The sequence below is a fragment of the Microtus oregoni genome, unplaced genomic scaffold, assembly GCF_018167655.1.
Source record: "Microtus oregoni isolate MIOR12 unplaced genomic scaffold, Mior012 000062F_ref0000492, whole genome shotgun sequence".
Classification (NCBI taxonomy): Eukaryota; Metazoa; Chordata; class Mammalia; order Rodentia; family Cricetidae; genus Microtus; species Microtus oregoni.
Window position 1 is genome coordinate 2,363,286 of NW_024543872.1, and position 22,261 is coordinate 2,385,546.

Below are 22,261 nucleotides of genomic sequence, written 5' to 3' on the forward strand. Positions count from 1 at the left end.
AGAAACTGGGAATCTCCAAAAGAAGATCCCTAGATTAAACCAAAAGTAAACAGGGCATTAAGTAAGGTGTGCAGTTCTGGTAAATAACCAATTAAGTTATCTATTATTTACTGGGCCTGTCAACCTTACATTAAAGGAAAATGCCCAAACTTTAGCACTTCAGAGCACGTTTCTGTGACATTTGGGTTGTATCTTTGTCAACATTTTCTTTTCACTTAACCTGTGATTAACACTTTTCTTGGCTAAAAATCCTGACAACAGTGCAATTACACACTTTCTTGTGCATAGGCATTTCCCTTAGGGAGCTTGTGAAAATGCAGACTTTTTTTGATCCAAAAGTCTGGAACCCGAGCGAGATTGAATTTTTAAGAGAACCCAAGATGAAGTCAATGCCAGCGGACCAAAGAGGCCCTGCGCTTTGAATAGCATCTCGCACTGGAGTGCATCCGGAAACGCACTACAGACTCGCCTCATCCGGGTCTCAGTCCGAATCATTCTACACTGATCATCTTGATATTAAAAGCTGGACCCCTGGAGACTAGAGCCCAGGAATGAACCGCTACTACCCACGTCCGCAACCGCGCCTCGCCCTCCCGAGAGCCCCACGGCGCCACGGCCAAAACCCCAGCGTGGAATTGGGAGCGTGCGCGCGGCGCAGTGAGCATGCGCGAGCGCGTCGGGGCGGGCGCTGTGGGCTCGGTGGCCGCGGTAAGGCGCCCGCGACCGTCGCTCCAGGGGCCGCGCCTCCCTCGCCTCGCTCCGCCGGCCGCTCCGCCTAGTCCACGCCGACCGCGCCTGGCGCAGGCGCAGACCCCCGACCAGAAGCGGGTACCCTCGGCTGTCGCGGTGACCCCTCCCCCGGGCCCGGGATGTGAGGCCGGTCCGGTGTCCCCCGCGGCGGGCCGGGGCGGCGAGGGGCCGGCGGGCGCCATGGAGGGCGTGCTGTACAAGTGGACCAACTACCTGAGCGGTGAGTGCCGGCCTCCTTGTGCGCGCTGCGCCAGGCGGCGCCCTCCGCCGGCTCGCGGCTGGGACCGGGATTGGGGTGCCACGGCAACCCGGGCCCGCCGCGGGGACACCCCAATCTCGCAAATGGGGCGGGGGGCGGCCTCGCCTGGGCCCTAGGCCAGTTGCAGGGTGCCGAGCGAGTGCCAGCAGCCGCCGGTATTCTAGAGTCTCCACGCAGACACTCTCCCTATGCACCTTCAGGGTCATCCCCCTGCTTACCGAGGTAGCGGAACTCCAGCTCCGCAGTCCGAAACCACGAAGTGTGAGCTGGCGTTCGGCTTTTCTCTCCGAGTATTTCTTTTGTTTCAGACTCTGTCATAAAATGAATGCAGATATTAGCAACCGTGTCCTTGCCTTGCCCAGCACTATGGCTTAAAATAGCACCCTGCCCCCTTCTAGCTGTTGGAAGCACCTTCCTCAACTATCTAGAAGTTAGAACTGTTCCTCAGCCGTGAAGATGGTTCTCAGGGAGCATTGTTTTCATCCGAGCAGGCACTATTTAATAAATTGTTTGCTCTATGAACTGTACTGGGTACGTTTTTAAAGTTAAAGTTTTTATTATGAAAAAAAATGGGTAACATTGAACGTGTCAGTGAGAATGCAGAAACCAGAAATCTGCCCAGCTAGAGTTGGAATTTCCCCACGCTTTTGATGGGACAGTTCTGTTGTAAGGACGGACGTGGCTACGAGGAGTTGGCCCAGTACCTTTGAGGAGGTCACAGCACTGCACGGGCGGAAGTACACCTGTTGGCGTGTAGAAATCTCTCTCTCTCTCTCTCTCTCTCTCTCTCTCTCGCTAGTGCAGTAATTAGCACTGAGTTATTTATTTGCCCTTTAATCACTGTCGGAGGGAGTGATGGGAGGTGTTGCCCTTAAAAAGACCTGGCTTTTACTTCACAGATCTTCGGAGCCCTCTGCAGAGAGATTAGGTTAGGTGTGGATTACTCAAAGCTGAGCTTCAGTTTGTTGAATTCTGAGAGCCTATTAGCATGCTGTTTATCTGCAGAGAGGAGGCCAGGCCATTCATTCACCTTTTGAGGTTGTCCTAAACTCTGAGAGGTAGGTATGCATTTTAATCATCAATCCTTGAGTCAACTACACTCCCAATCAACAAACTCACACCCCACTTTCTTCTCCAGCCCCAACTTAATCCCCTTCTTCCTTTCCCTCCCCTTTCAGTGTGGGAAGTTTTGATAGTAACTCTCCCCTCTTCTGTATCCTTTGTGCCAACATTTTTCTAGAAGAGTCTTTGGGAATCTTGGTTCTGGGCTGCCCATGTCATCCGTTTTGATGTTGAGTCTACTCTTTTCTTCCCTGAGTAAGAGCTCTTAGAACTGTTGAGTGGTTCCTGGATGAAGCCTGAGGAGTCATTGCTACTTGTTCTTTTGGCTTGCGTGCCCCTTGCCCTTCGTTAAAGGTCCTCACTCCACTGGCTTCTCTTCTGGATATGCTGAGAACTGCGGCTCAGCACAATGTCTTCCATTAGAGGATGAGCTTACTTTGGAAGTGAATGGCACTGGCTTAGGCAGGTCCTAAGGTCCTAAGGGTCCCTGTTTCCTCTGGTCTCCTTTGCTGTTGGTCTCCCACAGTTGCCAGATTGTGTGTGCATGACGAGCTTTGCTGGAGGCATTACTACCTTCTTTCTTCTGAAGCTTTTGTTTTTAAAATATTTTATTAGTTCTTTGAAAATGTCACACAATTTATTTTGTTGATGTTCACCCTGCTTCCCCTTCTCTTAATTCCTGCCATATCCTCCCTTTCTACCCTCACTCCGCACACAAAGTGAGGTTCTCCTCTCCCTTCTCCTCCAGCTAGTGTTGCCCAAATACTCTCCAGAGGGGGCCTGCCAGGGACCATACCGTTAAGGAAAGCTAACTCTCCCTCTCCTAGTGTCTATGAAATGCCACTAGTTCCTCAGTTGTTGCTGGGATTTTGTCTAGCTTGAGCTTGCGCAAGTCTTGTGGGTGTTGTCACAATCACTGAGTGCTTATGAGCAACTGTCATGTTGTGCCCGGAAAACATTTGTTTCCTTGTTGTTATCTACATCCTTGGATTTTATAATCTTTTCACCTACTCTTCCACTAAGTTCCCTGAGCCTTAGGAGTAGGGTGTGATATGCTTTGTGCCATTTAGGATTGAGCACTCCAGGCTCTTAATTCTCTATCCATTGACCATTTGAGGGTCTCTGTGTTAATTGCTATCCACGATGATGAGAAACTTCTCTGGTTAGTATTAAGCAATGTACTGATCTATGGACGCAGAAATAAGCCACTAAAAGTTGGTTTAATGCTGTGTCCATTTATCAGAATAACAATACTAGATTGTCCTCTTGGGCCTGTCACCTATCCAACCACAAATGAGTTCCATTTCACAGAGCAGGCTTTAGAATCAATCAGAAGACATTTAGTTATGTCCCTAATGTTCATGCCACTGTTGCACGTGGGCTTAGCTTGTCCTTGTCAAGCCCATCACTACTGTAGATCCAAGAGATGACAGCTGAGTGAGACTGAAGATTGCATTTTTCCCCTACTAGAGTGCACAGCACCTTCCAGCACTAGGAAAGCTAGCCAGTAGGTTGAGGACCAGTTTGACCACGGTGTTCTGTGACTCAATTATGTGGTGTATGAAGCTTATTTTAAAAACTTTTTTGCTTATAGTTTACATATAGTTATTTAAAAAATATATAACCTGAGGTTTCTTGTGACATTTTCTCCAAGACAAGCTCATAACTTATCCGTTTTATGTAGCTTGGGTATTTCTGCTTGTGAAAAGATTAAGAGATACTGGGTGTCTGGTAATGCACACCTTTAATTCCAGCACCCAGGAGGCAGACAGCTGAATCTTTGTGAATTCCAAGGCCAGCCTGGTCTGCATAGTGTGTTCCAGGACAGCCAGAGCTACATAGTGAAACCCTGTCTTAAACAAGCAAACAGAAAGGAGGTGTCGAATTTGAGTGGAGAAACTTTAGAATATCCATTCACCCATTGAATGAATGTATTAATTTCTCTTTTGTGACACCAGGGATCAATCCAGGTCTCATGTTGCTGGGTACATGTTCTTACCCTCTGCGACCCCCTGATGATGACTTCATTTGCCAACTGCTTGTTCATAGGCGCTATGCTAGAACAGGAGAAGTAATGTTCAACAGGCAGACAGCTCTCCTGCCCTGCTGTGCCTGTGGGTCTGGCCAGTAAGAAAGATTGGGTTAGTTAGAAGCAGGCTCCAAGTGTGTGTGGTGGGCTTGGGACACCTAGGAAGTGGTCTGGTGGTTGGGGAAAACTGCTTTAGTAAGTTGAGCCAGAAGGTAAGTCAACCTAACTAGGCACGTGGGCCGAGACAGCTGTGCGTGGAAGACAGCGTGGAAGAACTTGTGACACAGGAGATGCATGGGGGCTTCAGACAAGATAGGGACCGGGAGTCTGTGGAGAGAAGAGAATCCGTCTGACTGGGACAACAGATGTGCTAGGGTATTGGAAAGCCTTACCATGGCCCATGCAAGCCGCGTGGTCTGGTGTGGTGTGGTGTGAGTGTTTATGTGCACGCACACGTATGCATGTGTGTGAAATTTAAATGAGTTGCTCTACTTGCATCATACTATGTTTTCCAGCTACAAGTCTGGGGTCACAGCTCACTGGAAAAGCTTACCTACCATGCGTAAAAGAGCCAAGTATTTTGTTTTTGCCAGGTAGACACATGCCTGTAATCCTAGCACTCAGGATCCTGAGACGCGGCACCAGCCTAGGCTGCATAGTAAGACCTTCTCTCACTACTGTATCTCCTGCACTTACTGTGTTTTGACAAGCCCTGAGGAGTTTTTTGGTTTTTTTTTTCTTTTGGTTTTGGTTTTTTGAGACAGGATTTCTCTGTAGCTTTAGAGCCTGTCCTGGAACTAGCTCTTATAGACCAGGCTGGTCTCGAACTCACAGAGATCCATCTGCCTCTGCCTCCCAAGTGCTGAGATTAAAGGCATGCGCCTCCACTGTCCAGCACAGTGAGGTTATTTTATAGGCATCTTTTACTGAAAGTTAGAAGAATCAGATCCTGAGAAAAACATTTAAATTTCTAGCATGAATCTGACTCAAGGAGGCAGGAACAGAAGAGAAGGCCTCTTTCACTCAGTGACCAGTATTACTTAGTCAATGCTCTTTAAAGTACAGAATATTAGATGCTAAGGGACTTGTTTATATTTATTTTCAGATCTCAGAAAATTAAATTTGGGAGATTGATTGATTGATTGATTGATTGATTTCTTTTCAAACAGGGTTTTTCTATATAGCCCTGGCTGTCCTGGAACTTACTCTGTAGGCCAAGTTGGCCTCGAACTCATCAGAGATCCTCCTGCCTCTGCCTTTTGAGTGTTGGGATTAAAGGCGCATTCCACCACTGCCCAGCTAATTTGGAATATTTTAAATGAATCAATAATATGTGTTGTGATATGCATGGTATATGACTGCTAGGCACTGTTTTCTCACGATTCATATCTTTTAAAACCTAAAATGTAGTCAGTGTCTTCCATGCAGGGCTATTGGCTAGGGTCAATGAGAGCTGGACTTGGACAGCATCTCTATCACTGCCAGTGCCAGTCACTTGGCCCATTTTGAACTTTAATCTCTTCCTCCCTCATAAAAAGAGTGTGATTTACTAGTTAAATTGTAAGACTGTATAAAAGCACGTCACTTACAATGTGTTACCTGCTGTTCTGAACAGTTTGCATTTGAACCTAACACTAACTTTGAGAAGCCTTTATCATTTCCACTTTTGAGATGAAGACATTGAATCACAGCAATAGATTGGGCTTAAGGTCACGCAGTTAATAAATGGCTCCAGAGTCATCGCTCTATTACATAACACTGTCAAAGGTCCCTCCTGCTTGATCATTATATAATGCTAGCTGATTCATAATGTACCTAAATTTGAAGCATGTTTGACCTAGAATGCAGGACAATGGAGGGGAGGAGCTGGGGAGGAGTCGAGGAGTGAGGGAAGGTTTGAGTATGGATACTTGGAATCCTCGGAGTTTGTTTAATCACAGAAAGGTTGAAGCTCTGCTTTCTGCTTTGCCGATTCTCCTGCCCACTTAGCAGACAGGAGGGCTGTCACCTCAAACTATAACCAGCTGCAAGCAGGTTAGGCACAAACATTGTGGCACTGCTCTCCAGAAATAACAAAAGCTTGCATTATGCTGTCAGGTGGCTGCCAGTGAGGAGACACTGTGATGCTTCCCGCAGGTGGTAGAAGTGACTCTTGCCCTGTACCTTTATGTTGTACAATTGCCAGGAGGACATCTAGAACATGGTGACCCAGAGTAGGAGTTATGGTCTCATAGCTACTTATTCACGTTCTCTGTTGTTGTAATTGTAACGTTCTTATTGAAATAATAATTCAGATACAATAAAATCCACCCTTTTACAGCATAAAAGTCAGCAGCTTGTGTGTACACACATACGGTGCAGCCATTACTACCCTCAGTTTTAAAGCATTTCACGGCCTACCTCCTCTTGCCTTAGCAACCTCCATTGCATTTGTATAGGTTTGCCTAGTCTAGCTATTTTCTGTGTCATTTACTTTCCTTATCGTTGACAGAATACCTAACAGAAACTACTTAAAGAAAGAAGGACTTATTCTGGCTAACAGCTTAAGGAACACAGTCCACCATGCATGGAAAAGCATGGCAGTGTGAGCTTGCCCTGGCTGTGGCATCAAGAGCATGCAGCAGCTGGTCACGTTGCTAGGCAGTCTGGAAACAGAAGCTTGGATCAAAAGTGGAGCTGGCCCATAATCCTCAAGTCTCACCTCTGCCAGCTGGGTCCCATCCAGAAGGTTCCACAATTTCCCAGAACAGTTTGAACAGCTGGATTCTCACTGTTTAAACAAATCACATGATTTTAGCTTTTTTTGTTTATCCATGTCATGGCATATTTTAATTAATTTCTTACCACTAAACAATACTTCTCTGTGTTTTGCATATCTGTTCTTCAATAGGTGGACAGTGGAATTTCTAGATATAGGGGCTATTATGAATAATATAATGAATACTTGTGGGCCAGTTTTTTGCATACATATCTCTAGAAGTAGATTTGTTATTTTGTACAATAATTCTTTTTAACAATTTTGAAAGTACCTGATTGTTTTCCAGTCTCCACACCACATTACATTCTCACTAGCAATCAGGGTTCAGTTTCTTTACATCCTAGCTGATACTTGTTACTTGATTTCATGTTATAGCTAACCCTACTGACACGAATGGATTTATGCTTCCCTAACTATAGCTCTTGAGCATCTTTTTAGTTGCTTATAAGCCATTTAGAAATGTTCGTTTACATTTTGTTCACTTGCTAATTGGGTTTCTTTCTCCTTATGGAGTTGTAATAGTTCTTTAGAGTGGATGTCAAATTCTTTTTTTTAATAAAAGATTTATTTAATTATGTATACAGTGTTCTTCATGCATGTATCCCTGCAGGTCAGAAGAGGTCACCAGATCTTATTACAGATGGTTGTGAGCCACCATGTGGTTGCTGAGAATTGAACTCAGGTCCTCTGGAAGAATAGCTAGTGCTCTTAACCTCTAAGCCATCTCTCCAGCCTGGATGTCAATTTCTTATCAGATATATGGATTTAAATATTTATTCTGTGGATTGGCTTTTTCATTTTCTCAAGGGTGTTATTGATAGCACAAAAGTTTTAAATTTTCATATAGTCTAATTTATCAGGTATTTTCATTTGTATACTTCTAATAGCATAACCATTGACACCAAACTGTTGCCTAACTCCAGGCCATGAAGATAAAAGTATTTTTTTTATAGTTTTTGTTCTTCATTTAGATCTCTGGTTTATTTTGAATTCACTTTCAAATCTGATGTGAGGTGCAGTGCAACTTCATTCTTTCACACGTAGATACCTAATGATTAACATTTACACAAAATTTTAGATTCAGTGTCTGAGTGTGTTGTTCAGTTCTTGCTACAGTGGTGAAATCCATGTGGTTATTAACTCCATAAAGAGAATGACTTGTAATGTTGGAGGTTCTATTGGGCCTGTGGTGAGGTGGCGGAAGAGCAGACCACTTACTTCACGGCCAGGAAACAGAGCAAGGAAGTTGCTAAGGTTCTGATTCCCTAAAGAACATTCCTGTGTCCTAGAGATGTCTACCAGACCAGACCTCTGTAGTCCGGCTCTTCCCTCCAGACAACAAAACAAGCATAGCGGGATAGCTGGTGGATTATGGTGGTGACCACCCAGTCAGAAGTGCCACACTCTTGTTTGCTGTGCCCTGTGGTTGGGTATATTAGGAGTGATCTAGAGTCTTAGGTCTGTGAACTGAAGAAGAGTGGGGATTGTTTTTCAGATAGTATTCTTGGTGTTTAATCCTTACCACTTCCTGTTACCATCACTTTGGTTTTGCTTAGATTGAGCAAAAGTCAGCCAAGTCCCATTAAAACCAGATTTAAGACAGATGACAAAGCCAGCTGTGGTGTTACATCATGCACAAGACAGATGTATCAGATAAGGCAGGTGCATCTAAATACCGCAATGCTGGGATGTTTTCTGGATCCTGTGTCAGGCTTGTGGAGTGTGTGGCAGCACCTGATAAGATCAAGAAATGCAAATATAGAGAGAATACTGCTTCAGAGAGTTAACTGTTCTCAGTGTTCTAACAGGAAACTGGGTATTTGCTTGAAATACACTCCATTTCCTTCAGCTAGAAATGTTCTAAGACAAGAAGCTGTCCTTATTTTTAAAAATCAGAGAAATGATTTCGCAAATTTTCTTTCAACACTAGTACCTGCTTTTCATTTATTCATCTGAGAAACCCTTATTGAGCTAGAGTTTCTCATCCATCAGACCCTTTGAGTGCTAGGACCCGTGTCTGGAGCAGGACGGAGTCTTTGTTCTTAAGAAAGTGTAGTCTGACAGGGGACCTTCTCAATCATGGAGATTCACTTCCACTTCAGTGTGGGTTTGGACATACAAGTTTTTATGTGGCTGTCCCAGGGCTGTGACTTCATGAGTCTTGGAGGACCACACTGTATATAGCTGTCTCTAGAGCAGGAACACACTGTACATGGCTGTCTCTAGCGGAAGATCACACTGTACATAGCTGTCTCTAGCAAAGATCACACTGTACATGGCTGTCTCTAGCGGAGGATCACACTGTACATGGCTGTCTCTAGCGGAGGATCACACTGTACATGACTGTCTCTAGCGGAGGATCACACTGTTCATGGCTGTCTCTAGCAGAGGAACACACTGTACATGGCTGTCTCTAGCATAGAAACACACTGTACATGGCTGTCTCTAGCGGAGGAACACACTGTACATGGCTGTTCTAGAGGAGGATCACACTGTACATGACTGTCTCTAGCGGAGGAACACACTGTACATGGCTGTCTCTAGAGGAGGATCACACTGTACATGGCTGTCTCTAGCGGAGGATCACACTGTACATGGCTGTCTCTAGCGGAGGATCACACTGTACATGGCTGTCTCTAGAGGAGGATCACACTGTACATGGCTGTCTCTAGCGGAGGATCACACTGTACATGGCTGTCTCTAGAGGAGGATCACACTGTACATGGCTGTCTCTAGAGGAGGATCACACTGTACATGGCTGTCTCTAGCGGAGGATCACACTGTACATGGCTGTCTCTAGCGGAGGATCACACTGTACATGGCTGTCTCTAGTGGAGGAACACACTGTACATGACTGTCTCTAGCGGAGGATCACACTGTACATGGCTGTCTCTAGAGGAGGAACACACTGTACATGACTGTCTCTAGAGGAGGATCACACTGTACATGGCTGTCTCTAGCAGAGAAACACACTGTACATGGCTGTCTCTAGCGGAGGAACACACTGTACATGGCTGTTCTAGAGGAGGATCACACTGTACATGACTGTCTCTAGCGGAGGAACACACTGTACATGGCTGTCTCTAGAGGAGGATCACACTGTACATGGCTGTCTCTAGAGGAGGATCACACTGTACATGGCTGTCTCTAGTGGAGGAACACACTGTACATGGCTGTCTCTAGAGGAGGATCACACTGTACATGACTGTCTCTAGAGGAGGATCACACTGTACATGGCTGTCTCTAGCGGAGGATCACACTGTACATGGTTGTCTCTAGAGGAGGAACACACTGTACATGGCTGTCTCTAGCGGAGGATCACATTGTACATGGCTGTTCTAGAGGAGGATCACACTGTACATGGCTGTCTCTAGCGGAGGATCACACTGTACATGACTGTCTCTAGCGGAGTTTAGGTGTCACCTTTCACTCTAGTGTCTTTACTGAGATTTTGACAGCAATGTTGGATTACCTCTAACCTGCTGAACTGTTAGAGTTTTGGGCCTTCTGGCTTGGCATTGCAGGCCAGAAAATAGGAAGAAAAAAAAACAAAGAGGAAAGTATAAAATTAACTAAAAGAAAGGCATATTTTTGTCAAAGAAATGTTAAGAACCCCCTTTTAGCAGTGATGAAGGAAAAACTTCTTGTAAGAGGTAAGATGGAAGGGGGTGGTAGAATTGGTGTGGATACATGGAAAGGTAAGGAGCAAAATTTGCTTACCAAGGACAAAGCAAGACCAAGAATACGTTCTAATTGGTAGGCGGCAGACAGAGAGAAACACTGGACTTGGTGTGAGCTATTTAAAACCTCTGATCCCAGCCCTCCAACACACTGCCTCTAACAAGGCCACACCTCTTAATCCTTCTCAAATAGTTCCACTCACCCATAGCTAAGCATTCAAATATATCAGTCTGTAGGGGCCATTCTTATTCAGATCATTCTAACACTGTATTATATATAACATGGGTTAAAAACATAAAAATTATAGTTTTATGATAAAAGTTAAATTTTGGCTTACTACAGAAAATTTGTCAATTCTTCAAAAATTTTAATTTCAATTTCTTTTCTTAACATTAGTCATTTAGCCTTACATGATCTGGGGAAAAGTTGAAATTTCTGTTGCACTCTATGAGGGCGAGATTTACACATTTTAAAACTTGCAGCAAAGCTGGGCGGTGGTGGCACATGCCTTTAATCGTAGCACTCAGGAGGCAGAGACAAGCGGATCTCTATGAGTTCGAGGCCAGCCTGGTCTAGAAGAGCTAGTTCCAGGACAGGCTCCAAACCTACAGAGAAACCCTGTCTTGAAAAACAAAACAAAACCAAACAAAAAACCTTGCAGCAACTTAGGGAACATTCAGACTTCACAGAAGTTTTATGGGAAAAGCTAAAGCTGCAGTTAGTAAAGGGCTCAGGAGGTTAGTAAAATGGCTAAGGAGGTTAGTAAAAGGGCTTAGGAGGTTAGTTAAGGGGCTCAGGTTAGTTAAAGGGCTCAGGAGATTAGTTAAGAGGCTCAGGAGGTTAGTTCAGAAGTTCAGGAGGTTAGTTAAGGGGCTCAGGAGATTAATTAAAGAGTTCAGGAGGTTAGTTCAGGGACTCAGGAGATTGGCTCAGGGGTTCCGGAGGTTAGTTCAGGCACTCAGGAGATTGGCTCAGGGGTTCAGGAGGTTAGTTCAGGGACTCAGGAGGTTAACTCAGGAGCTCAGGAGGTGAATTAAGGGGCTTTGCTGCCTTTCACTACAGCAATCTGGCCCATTTATTGAAGTCACTGAATTTTCCTTTTATTGATCAAGAAGTGCATTTTTTTCTACTTTTAACTTTATTTTCAGTAAAGGATTTAAGTAATGCTCTTCTCTTTTCCCCCCTGAATTTCTATACAGCAATATTTCTTGTGAATTTAAAAACTCAATAAATCCAATGTTTTTTGTTTTTTTTTTTTTACAGTTCTTCCTGCTTAATGATGAGATTGTAAATCCTTGGTGCCTATTAATACCTTAATTAACATATCTTTAAGGCACTCTGGTGAGTTGATGGGCAGAATGATGGTTTCAAGCACCCAAATTCTAAAACTGTGGGTCCCAATTTTGTAGAGAGTCATATAATTGAATTTGAGGGAGTTGCACCAAAGTTAAAGGATTTTTACCCAAGAATCAAGAATCAGTTCAGAATCAAATGAACTCACCTGTGCTCCATGGCAGACCTTCATTCCATCTTTGGTCTGAACATGCATGGTGTGCAGTTTCACTGTCCGTATTTTCATGGCACATACTGTTTACAAATGCTGCCTGAAACATCTCAGCCTAGATTTAAAACTAGTGTGTGCCAGGAACTGGGTGTTTTTATCTGGGCATATCAAGCTTTCTGCTTTTGAAGACTATAGTGGATGGCTGCTGAGGGATGGAAAATCACACTCATTTGGGGACATGGCCTCGGTGCATGGCCCACACCCATACACCTGTGGGGAAGCACTGTTTGGACTCTGAGCTTATCAATAACAACAAAACATGGGGGACAGGACTTTAAGAGAGAAATGTGTGACTAAGGGAACTTGGAGGGAGAAGATGGTGGATATGAGCAAAACACACTGTATACATTTATGAGACTTTCAAAGAACAAATAAAAATATTAAAAATATATAGTGGCTTGCTTCTGTTCCTACTGCCATTTCTCAGCCTGTACATATTAAATTAGTATTATCTTTGGATTGTATTGTATCTGAATATATTTTATTTTATTGTATTGTGTGGTTATAGTTGTTTGTTTGCATATACGTCTGTACACCTCATAAGTGTCTGGTGCCTGGGAAGGTCAGAAGAGGGTGTTGGGTCCCCTTGAACTGGAGTTACAGATGGTTGTAAGCCTCCATGTGGGTGCTGAGAATTGAAACCAACTCCTTTGGAAGAGCAGTCAGTGCTCTTAGCTGCCGAGCCATCTCTCTAGCCCCAGATTTTCAGAATTCCTATTTGAGAGTGTTTAAGGTTTTTTTTTTTTTTTCTTGGCCCAATAATGAGTCTCTTAAACAAGTAAAGAGGCTCCCCCCAGGTGAAATGGCTGCCTTATGCTGCAGCAAGGCTGCTTCTGCTGCTGCTGCTGCTGCTTCTTCCTCTCCTCCTCCTCTTCCTCCTCCTCCTCTTTCTCCTCCTCCTTCTCCTCCTTCTGTGGTGCACGCCTTTTTTTTTTAAATTGTTTTTATTGAGCTATATATTTTTCTCTGCTCCTCTCCCTTCCTCTGCCCTCCCCTTCTGCCCTGTCCCAGGGTCCCCATGCTCCCAATTTACTCAGGAGATCTTATCTTTTTCTACTTCTCATGTAGATTAGATTCATGTATGTCTCTCTTAGGGCCCTCATTGTTGTCTAGGTTCTCTGGGGTTGTGAATTGTGGGCTGGTTTCTTTTGCTTTATGTCTAAAAGATGCTTATGAGTGAGCAGATATGATAATTATCTTTCTGGGTCTGGGTTACCCCACTCAATATAATGTTTTCTAGATACATCCATTTTCCTGCAAATTTCAAGATATCATTTTTTTTTCTGTGTAATACTCCATTGTGTAAATGTACCATGTATTCCTTATCCATTCTTTGGTCGAGAGGCATTTAAGTTGTTTTCAGGTTCTGGCTATAACAAACAATACTGCTTTAAACATAGTTGAGCACATGTCCTTGTGGTACAGTTGAGCATCCTTTGGATATATACCCAAAAGTGGTATTGCTGAGTCTTGAGGAAGGTTGTTTCCTAATTTTTTGAGAAATCGCCACACTAATATCTAAAGGGACTGTACCAGTTTGCAATCCGACCAACAATGCAGGAGTGTTCCCTTTGCCCCACAACCTCTCCAGCATAAGTTGTCATCAGTGTTTCTGATCTTGGCCATTCTTACAGGTGTAAGATGGAATCTCAGAGTTGTTTTGATTTGCATTTCTCTGATGACTAAGGATGTTGAACATTTCCTTAAGTGTTTTTTGGCCATTTTAGATTCCTCTGTTGAGAGTTTTCTGTTTAGGTCTGTACTCCATTTTTTAAATTAGATTATTTGTTCTTTTGATGACCAATTTCTTGAGTTCTTTGTATATTTTGGAGATCAGAACTCTGTCGGACGTGGGGTTGGTGAAGATCTTTTCCCATTCTGTAGGCTTCTGTTTTGTCTTATTGACCATGTCCTTTGCTTTACAGAAGCTTTTCAGTTTCAGGAGGTCCCATTTATTAATTATTTCTCTCAGTGTCTGTGCTATGGGGTTATATTTAGGAAGTGGTCTCCTGTGCCAATGCGTTCAGGTGTACTTCCCACTTTCACTTCTATGAGGTTCAGTGTGGTTGGCTTTATGTTGAGGTCTTTGATTTATTTGGACTTTAGTTTTGTGCGTGGTGATAGATATGGATCGGTTTTCATTTTTCTACATGTTGATATCCAGTTATTCCAGCACTATTTGTTGAATATGCTTTCTTTTTTTCATTTGATTTTTTTTTGCTTTTTTCTCAAAAATCAGGTGTTTGTAGATATGTGGATTGATATCTGGGTCTTCTATTCAGTTCCATTGGTCCTCCTGTTTGTTTTTATGCCAATACCAGGCTGTTTTCAGTATTGTAGCTCTGTAGTTTGAAGTCAGGGATTGTGATGCCTCCAGAAGTTCCTTTATTGTGCAGGATTGCTTTGGCTATCCTGAGTTTTTTGCTTTTCCATGTGAAGTTGAGTATTGTTCTTTGATAGTCTGTGAAGAATTTTGCAGTATGGCTTCTTACACTTCCATCTATAATCTCGTTTTATGTGTGACTTTAGAATTTAGTGGTAATAAATCATTAAGAAGTTTATTATAAGACAAATCTTTTGATATATATATATATAATTCTAGCATTAAGGGTGAGAAGTAACTTTGCATATTAATAATAGATATATGCTGGTTTATTTTTATATAAATGAAATCTTGGCTGAATATATGATATTGCAGGACAGAGCATCTTCAGTGTTTGAGATAGAGTCTTACCTGGGCTAAAGCTAGCTATGTAGATTTGAACAGCCTAAAATTCACAGAGACCCCCCACACACACACCTCTGCCTTTTGAGTACTGGGGTTAAAGGCATACCCCACTAGACTCAACTCATTTGGATTGTATAATGGTCAATGCAGAGAATGCCACTTTGCCTAAACACATAGCACAAAATGGCAGAAGTGTTTCAAGGCCATTTTAGACACTGCTGAAAAGTCTGTTCTTCTACCAAGTCAAAATTCATTGACTGGATCTCTCTCTCATTATACTGCCGTTCATAGTCTTAACATTATCAAAAAATGCTGATAAGCTATTAATCTAACTGTGGCAGAGTACTACCACTACCACTACTGCAAGATCAAGATTTTGAATTCTCTTTGGTCATTTTCTAAAGATACTTTTCATTGTACAAAATCATCTGTCACAGTCATTATGGCATAAATATGCTGCTCTTTATACAATGTATGTTTCTAAAACTTATGTTTTCACAAACTCAAAGAATTCTTGTGAGTTCCAAGGAGCCAAATTGAAGGATTCATCTCAAACATGTCAGATACTCTCAATTCCCGGGTCCTGACACCCTCCTCCTCAATTACCAGAACTTAAGGAAATTTTTTTTCTTTCTAAACTTAACCTTGTCCTCTACTCTGCCAACATCTTGCCTGGTCCAAGAGACACCAGACAGTTCCACACCACACATCCTGTACAGGAGTGAAGCAACCAGCTACCCCATGACCAGGTCCAAGAGACACCAGACAGTTCCACACCACAAATCCTGTACAGGAGTGAAGCAACCAGCTACCCCATGACCAGGTCCAAGAGACACCAGACAGTTCCACACCACAAATCCTGTACAGGAGTGAAGCAACCAGCTACCCCATGACCAGCACCCGGCTTTCTCAGATCCCCCAAGACTCTGATGTCCACAAATCAGCAGGAAGAAGTCTTGAGAACTTGATGCCCTCATCCCCTTAACCTGCCATGCCTAACTCCTTGTGTTTTTATTATAAGAGAAAGATAGGACTGTTAGAATTCTGATGGCCTGCCCTGTCACCTGAGGACCCTGTCTCTTTAAGAGACAAGCTCTGCCCACTCCCAGTCTCCCCCTTACCAATGAGGCAAACTGATCTCCAGCATGCCTGTGTTCTCTCCTCCTCTTTCTCTCTCTGTCTTTTTCTTCTGAAGAGGCAGCCTCTGCCTCCCTCCCTCCCCGTTTCCTCTCTCTTTCTGTCTACAGTCTGCTGTCCCTTCACACAGCAGATGCTTTCGACACTTAATCCTCTGACAACCATTCGCTGTGTTGGTCCAGCCTCAAAATCCCAAGCTCAAAGGATCCTTCTGCCTTGCCTTCCAGAGTAGCTGGTACTACCATGTCACCATACCTGCTAAAGTTTTAAAACTCAATTAACATTGAAATTCACACCTGCAGACTGTAGTTTGGGAGTGGTGATGTTTAGGACTTAAACACTTTGTTGTTTAGAGTTTTGTTTTGTCTTTGAGATAGAGTCTTATCTATGTGGCCTTAGCTGTCCTAGAACTCACCACAGAAACCAGGATGGCCTTGAACTTGATGACTGCCACCTCTGGTAATAACAGAGGGTGTGAACTAAAACTCTAGTTTCTTGGCTCACGTGTGTAGTTTGGAAACATGTTCCTTCTCAATAGAAAATAGCAAAAAGGGGTTTGGGTTAGACAGGAAGATGAGTCAGTTGACAGGATAACGAGAATGGTACAGACCTGTAGTTTCCACCATTCTTCTGATAACTTGAGTCTTTCATTGTCTCCCATTCCCAGCTATCTGCAGAAGATCTTGAAATGTGAAGTAGATCAATAGCCACCTCACCATTCATGCATCTTTTCTCGTTCAGTTCGCCTTTGCTGGGCTGTAGCCCAGGTTGTCAGCATTGGGCATTAAAAAGAACAGCGTGTCCAGCACTAATGGGACTTTCCATCCCAGCATTTCATCTCGTCTAACAGGAATGGGGTTTCTTAACGTATCTTTTGAGACTTCAGGAACCTTGAGCTTCTAAAAAAGCTCCTTTTGTCAGTTTCTATAGTTCCAAATTAAAGAATAAAGTGGTGCCATATTGAATTCCCCGGAATAATTATATTCCCCCGGGTAAAAACACCTTACAGTAGTGAAGGAGTTGCCTCAGTCATTAGTGAGTGAGGGGTCTCTGCAGGTGTCATTCAGGGAAGAGAACCACTCAAAGTGATAAGAATAAAAACCCAACCACACAAAGACCCAACCAAGAAAGAGAATTACAGGCCTATCTCACTCATGAATATTGACGCAAAAATTCTCAATAAAATACTGGCAAACCGAATCCAAGAACACATTAGAAAAATTATCCATTATGATCAAGTAGGCTTCATCCCAGAGATGCAGGGCTGGTTCAACATACGCAAATCTATCAATGTAATCCACCATATAAATAAACTGAAAGAAAAAAACGATATGGTCATTTCATTAGATGCTGAAAAAGCATTCGACAAAATTCAACACCCCTTTATGATAAAGGTCTTGGAGAGAATAGGGATACAAGGGTCCTACCTAAATATAAATAAAGCTATTTACAGCAAGCCGACAGCTAGCATTAAATTAAACGGAGAAAAACTTAAAGCCATCCCACTAAAATCAGGAACAAGACAAGGATGTCCACTCTCTCCATACCTCTTCAATATAGTGCTTGAAGTTCTAGCAATAGCAATAAGACAACATAAGGGTATCAAGGGGATTCTTATTGGAAAGGAAGAACTTAAGCTTTCATTATTTGCAGATGATATGATAGTATACATAAGCGACCCCAAAAACTCTACCAAAGATCTCCTACAGCTGATAAACACCTTTAGTAATGTGGCAGGATACAAGATCAATTCCAAAAAAATCAGTGGCCTTCCTATACACTAAGGATAAGGAAACAGAGAGGCAAATCAGAGAAGCATCACCTTTCACGATAGCCAAAAATAGCATAAAATATCTTGGAGTAACTCTGACCAAGGAAGTGAAAGATCTATTTGACAAGAACTTTAAGTCTTTGAAGAAAGAAATTGAAGAGGACACCAGAAAATGGAAGAATCTCCCTTGCTCTTGGATTGGGAGGATCAACATAGTAAAAATGGCAATTCTACCAAAAGCAATCTATAGATTCAATGCAATCCCCATCAAAATTCTTCACAGATCTGGAAAAGACAATAATCAACTTTATATGGAAAAACAAAAAACCCAGGATAGCCAAAACAATCTTATACAATAAAGAATCATCTGGAGGCATTACCATCCCTGACTTCAGACTCTTACAGAGCTACAGTATTGAAAACAGCTTGGTATTGGCATAAAAACAGAGAAGTCAACCAATGGAATCGAATAGAAGACCCGGACTTTAACCCACAAACCTATGAACACCTGATTTTCGATAAAAGAGCTAAAAGTATACAATGGAAAAAAGAGAGCATCTTCAACAAATGGTGCTGGCAAAACTGGATGTCAATCTGTGGAAGAATGAAAATAGATCCATATCCATCACCATGCACAAAACTCAAGTCCAAGTGGATTAAAGACCTCAATATCAGTCCGAACACACTGAACCTGACAGAAGAGAAAGTGGGAAGTACTCTACAACACGTGGGCACAGGAGACCACTTCCTACGTATAACCCCAGCAGCACAGACATTAAGGGTCTCGTTGAATAAATGGGACCTCCTGAGACTGAGAAGCTTCTGTAAAGCAAAGGACACTGTCACTAAGACACAAAGGCAACCCACTGACTGGGAGAAGAACTTCACCAACCCCGCAACTGACAAAGGTCTGATCTCCAAAATATATAAAGAACTCAAGAAACTAGACCGTAAAAGGCTAATCAACCCAATTATAAAATGGGGCACTGAGCTGAACAGAGAACTCTCAACAGAAGAAGTTCAAATGGCCAAAAGACACTTAAGGTCATGCTCAACTTCCTTAGCGATCAGGGAAATGCAAATCAAGACAACTTTAAGATACCATCATACACCTGTCAGAATGGCTAAAATAAAAAACACCAATGATAGCCTTTGCTGGAGAGGTTGTGGAGAAAGGGGTACACTCATCCATTGCTGGTGGGAATGCAAACTTGTGCAACCACTTTGGAAAGCAGTGTGGCGGTTTCTCAGGAAATTCGGGGTCAACCTACCCCTGGACCCAGCAATACCACTCTTGGGAATATATCCAAGAGAGGCATTATCATACAACAAAAGTATATGCTCAACTATGTTCATAGCAGCATTGTTTGTAATAGCCAGAACCTTGAAACAACCTAGATGCCCTTCAGTGGAAGAATGGATGAAGAAAGTATGGAATATATACATATTAGAGTACTACTCAGCAGTAAAAAACAAGGACTTCTTGAATTTTGCATGCAAATGAATGGAAATAGAAAACACTATCCTGAGTGAGGTAAGCCAGACCCAAAAAGAGGAACATGGGATGTACTCATATTTGGTTTCTAGTCATAAATAAAGGACATTGAGCCTATAATTCGTGATCCTAGAGAAGCTAAATAAGAAGGAGAACCCAAAGAAAAACATATAGGCATCCTCCTGAATATTAACCTTCATCAGGCGATGAAAGGAGACAGAGACCCACATTGGAGCACCGGACAGAAATCTCAAGGTCCAAATCAGGAGCAGAAGGAGAGAGAGCACGAGCAAGGAACTCAGGACCGCGAGGGGTGCACCCACACACTGAGAGAATGGGGATGTTCTATCGGGAACTCACCAAGGCCAGCTGGCCTGGATCTGAAAAAGCCTGGGATAAAACCGAACTCGCTGAACATAGCAGACAGTGAGGACTACTGAGAACTCAAGAACAATGGCAATGGGGTTTTGATCCTACTGCACGTACTGGCTTTGTGGGCACCTAGGCAGTTTGGATGCTCACCTTACTAGACCTGGATGGAGGTGGGTGGTCCTTGGACTTCCCACAGGGCAGGGAACCCTGACTGCTCTTTGGGCTGATGAGAGAGGGGGACTTGATTGGGGGAGGGAAATGGGAGGCGGTGGCGGGGAAGAGACAGAAATCTTTAATAAATAAATAAATTAAAAAGAATAAAAATCCAGTACAGGTTGGCTTTGTCAACCTGGATCAGACTTTGGGGAGTCTAATGCCAGACAGTTTTAAAACATAGTACAATTTGGGGAAAGGTTTCCAGGCTGCAGTCAGTTCAAATGGTCCAATTCCAGGTGTACAGTGAAGCTTAAGGTGTGACCAACTAAAGACTCTTTACAAAGTACACGTGACTATGAGGGTGGGTTCTCTAGCTAAAAAGGCCTAAATCTAGGGATAAAGTACTTGTGACATCTCCCCTAAGGATGGGAATGGTCTAGGGAAAGAGAGTTTGGGATGATCATTCTGGAGAATCAGGGTGACACTATTCTTTCAGATAACCAGGTTGTTAAGAGCCTACATTTCCAGCTTCCTGGATGGAATGTAGATATTTAATTTGTATCTCCTCCATTGAGGAGACACCCTGTGTGATTAACACTCCTGGTTCTTTCAGTGCTTCTCAGTGAGTACTAGGACCTCTGTGCCTCCCACAGTTCCGATCCCCAGCCACTCTCAAAACTCACTGCAGCTGGGCTGTGCAGAGAGGGGAGGACTTTCAGCATTTTAGGAGCCCTGTAAGATAAAGCTAGCTTAGTATGTTCTTTTTTAATTTCAAGTTTATCATTATTACAGAATCTAGAATCACATTGTGATTAGTGTTTTGTCTTTGTTTAATTAGCGGACTTTTTAAAATTCTTTGCTACATTAAAAATGGTCTTGAAATTGATGTGATTTATTTAATGTCAGTTTGGGCCACAGGAGGCTGATGTAGTTTGGGTATGGAATGCTCCTCAAAGGCCCACGAGTTAAGTCTTGGTCCTCAGCTTCATGCTGTTGTCAGGTGGCAGAAACTTTCTGAGGAGCCTCGAAAAATGAAGGAAGTGGGGTTACTGAGGACATGCTCCGGAAAAGTTGGATGCTGTCCCTCTCCTGCTTCCTAGCTACTGTGAGGCAAGCATCTTGTATCACCAAGCTCTTGACCACTACCATCTTGTACCACTTTACCATTGTCCAAAGGCGGTGGAGTCCCTAAAACATCTGGTAAAATACTAAGCCAAGATCTTTCCTCCTTGCAAGTTCATTTATCTTAGGATGTTTGTCATAGTGATGGAAAGTCAACGGGCTTGGATCCTCAAACATTTGTGGAAACACTCTCAATGAGTCTAGGAGTTTTTAAAAGTAAGATTAGCCCTTGAATTGATAGATCAAGTAAATAGAATGTTCCTCCAATCATGTTTATAGGGCCTAATCTAGCTACTTAAAGACCAGATTAAAACAAAAAGGTTGAGTAAGAAGGTGCCACCTGCCCAGCTATAATGAACAGGGTGGGGCATTGACCTTCATTGAAACCTACTCCATGCCCCCCATTGCTGACTGCAGATCTTAGGATGAGCTGATTCTTTATAGTAATTTATATTGTATGTCAATATGTGATCCTGTTGCTTCTTTTTCTTGGAGACTGCTAAAGCAAATAAACCCTAAACTTGTTGAAATAGTTAGCAGGTATGTTTTAAGTGCTTCCTATGCAAGAATTGTGGTGTATATTGGGGGCAGGGAGTGTCCACACAAGTCAAAGTGGCAGGAGTTGAGCTATAAGTAAAAATACTATTATGTATTGAGATGGCTTTCTGCCCGCAGGGAGCCAAGGCTTAGGAGTTTGTGTGCTCACAAGGGCAATGTAGGAAGGCATGATTTTTCTCTTTAGTTCTCTTGTGTACAGGACATACCTTGGGATAGGTTTATTTATCTATAAATTGAACAAATTGACTTAGGTGATTTCAAAGACTTCTTTGGTTTTCAGATTCTGAGAAACTATTTGTTTCAGCGAGGGGGAAGTGGCCTAAATAGTGGCGTAAACAATCAGATTCTTTTGCAAAGGTGTAATGCATCAGTGATGTCTAATGCCAGGAGAGTAGCGGTGTACTCAGATGAGCGATGGGTGTGCTTGGTTGTGCCGATGGTGACCATCAAGTTTGGGTTTCGGTAAAACTTAAAGTTGAGATTACAAAGTATCGTCTTCCAACATATATTTATGAATTCATCTCAACAAGTTTGCTAGGACTGTGGGCTGTGGCCATGATAAGACCATGAGGCTCCGTACAATCAACAAAGGATCTTCATCTTTAGGCAGAAGCTTTCAATACAGAAAGTGTGACAGGAGGAATAGCTGCAATTTTGAAAAAAATATTTATCTTTGGTGAGAAAAACATTATATGGCAAGGTAATTGAGTTCAGGGATTGTTGAAGAGTAAATGTTGAGAATTAATGTTCATCTAGTTTTATTTAAGAAGCAAGAGACATGTTTCCTGGCAGGCATGTGTCTTGCGGTTCCTAGAAAAA

The 22,261-nt window shown here is 42.9% G+C and overlaps 1 protein-coding gene across 2 annotated transcripts in view; it reads left to right on the plus strand.

The window, feature by feature from the left end:
- The first annotated feature begins 649 nt into the window (after positions 1-649).
- Plekha8 (pleckstrin homology domain containing A8) overlaps positions 650-22,261 on the plus strand; it is a 63,008-nt gene continuing 41,396 nt past the window's right edge. Inside the window, exon 1 of one of the 2 annotated variants that reach the window (XM_041640263.1) lies at positions 650-970. In XM_041640263.1, the coding sequence (XP_041496197.1) occupies positions 664-970 (307 nt within the window). In that variant the 5' untranslated portion in view covers positions 650-663. The remainder of the gene's footprint in view (positions 971-22,261) is intronic. The other variant, XM_041640262.1, reaches the window with a different exon arrangement.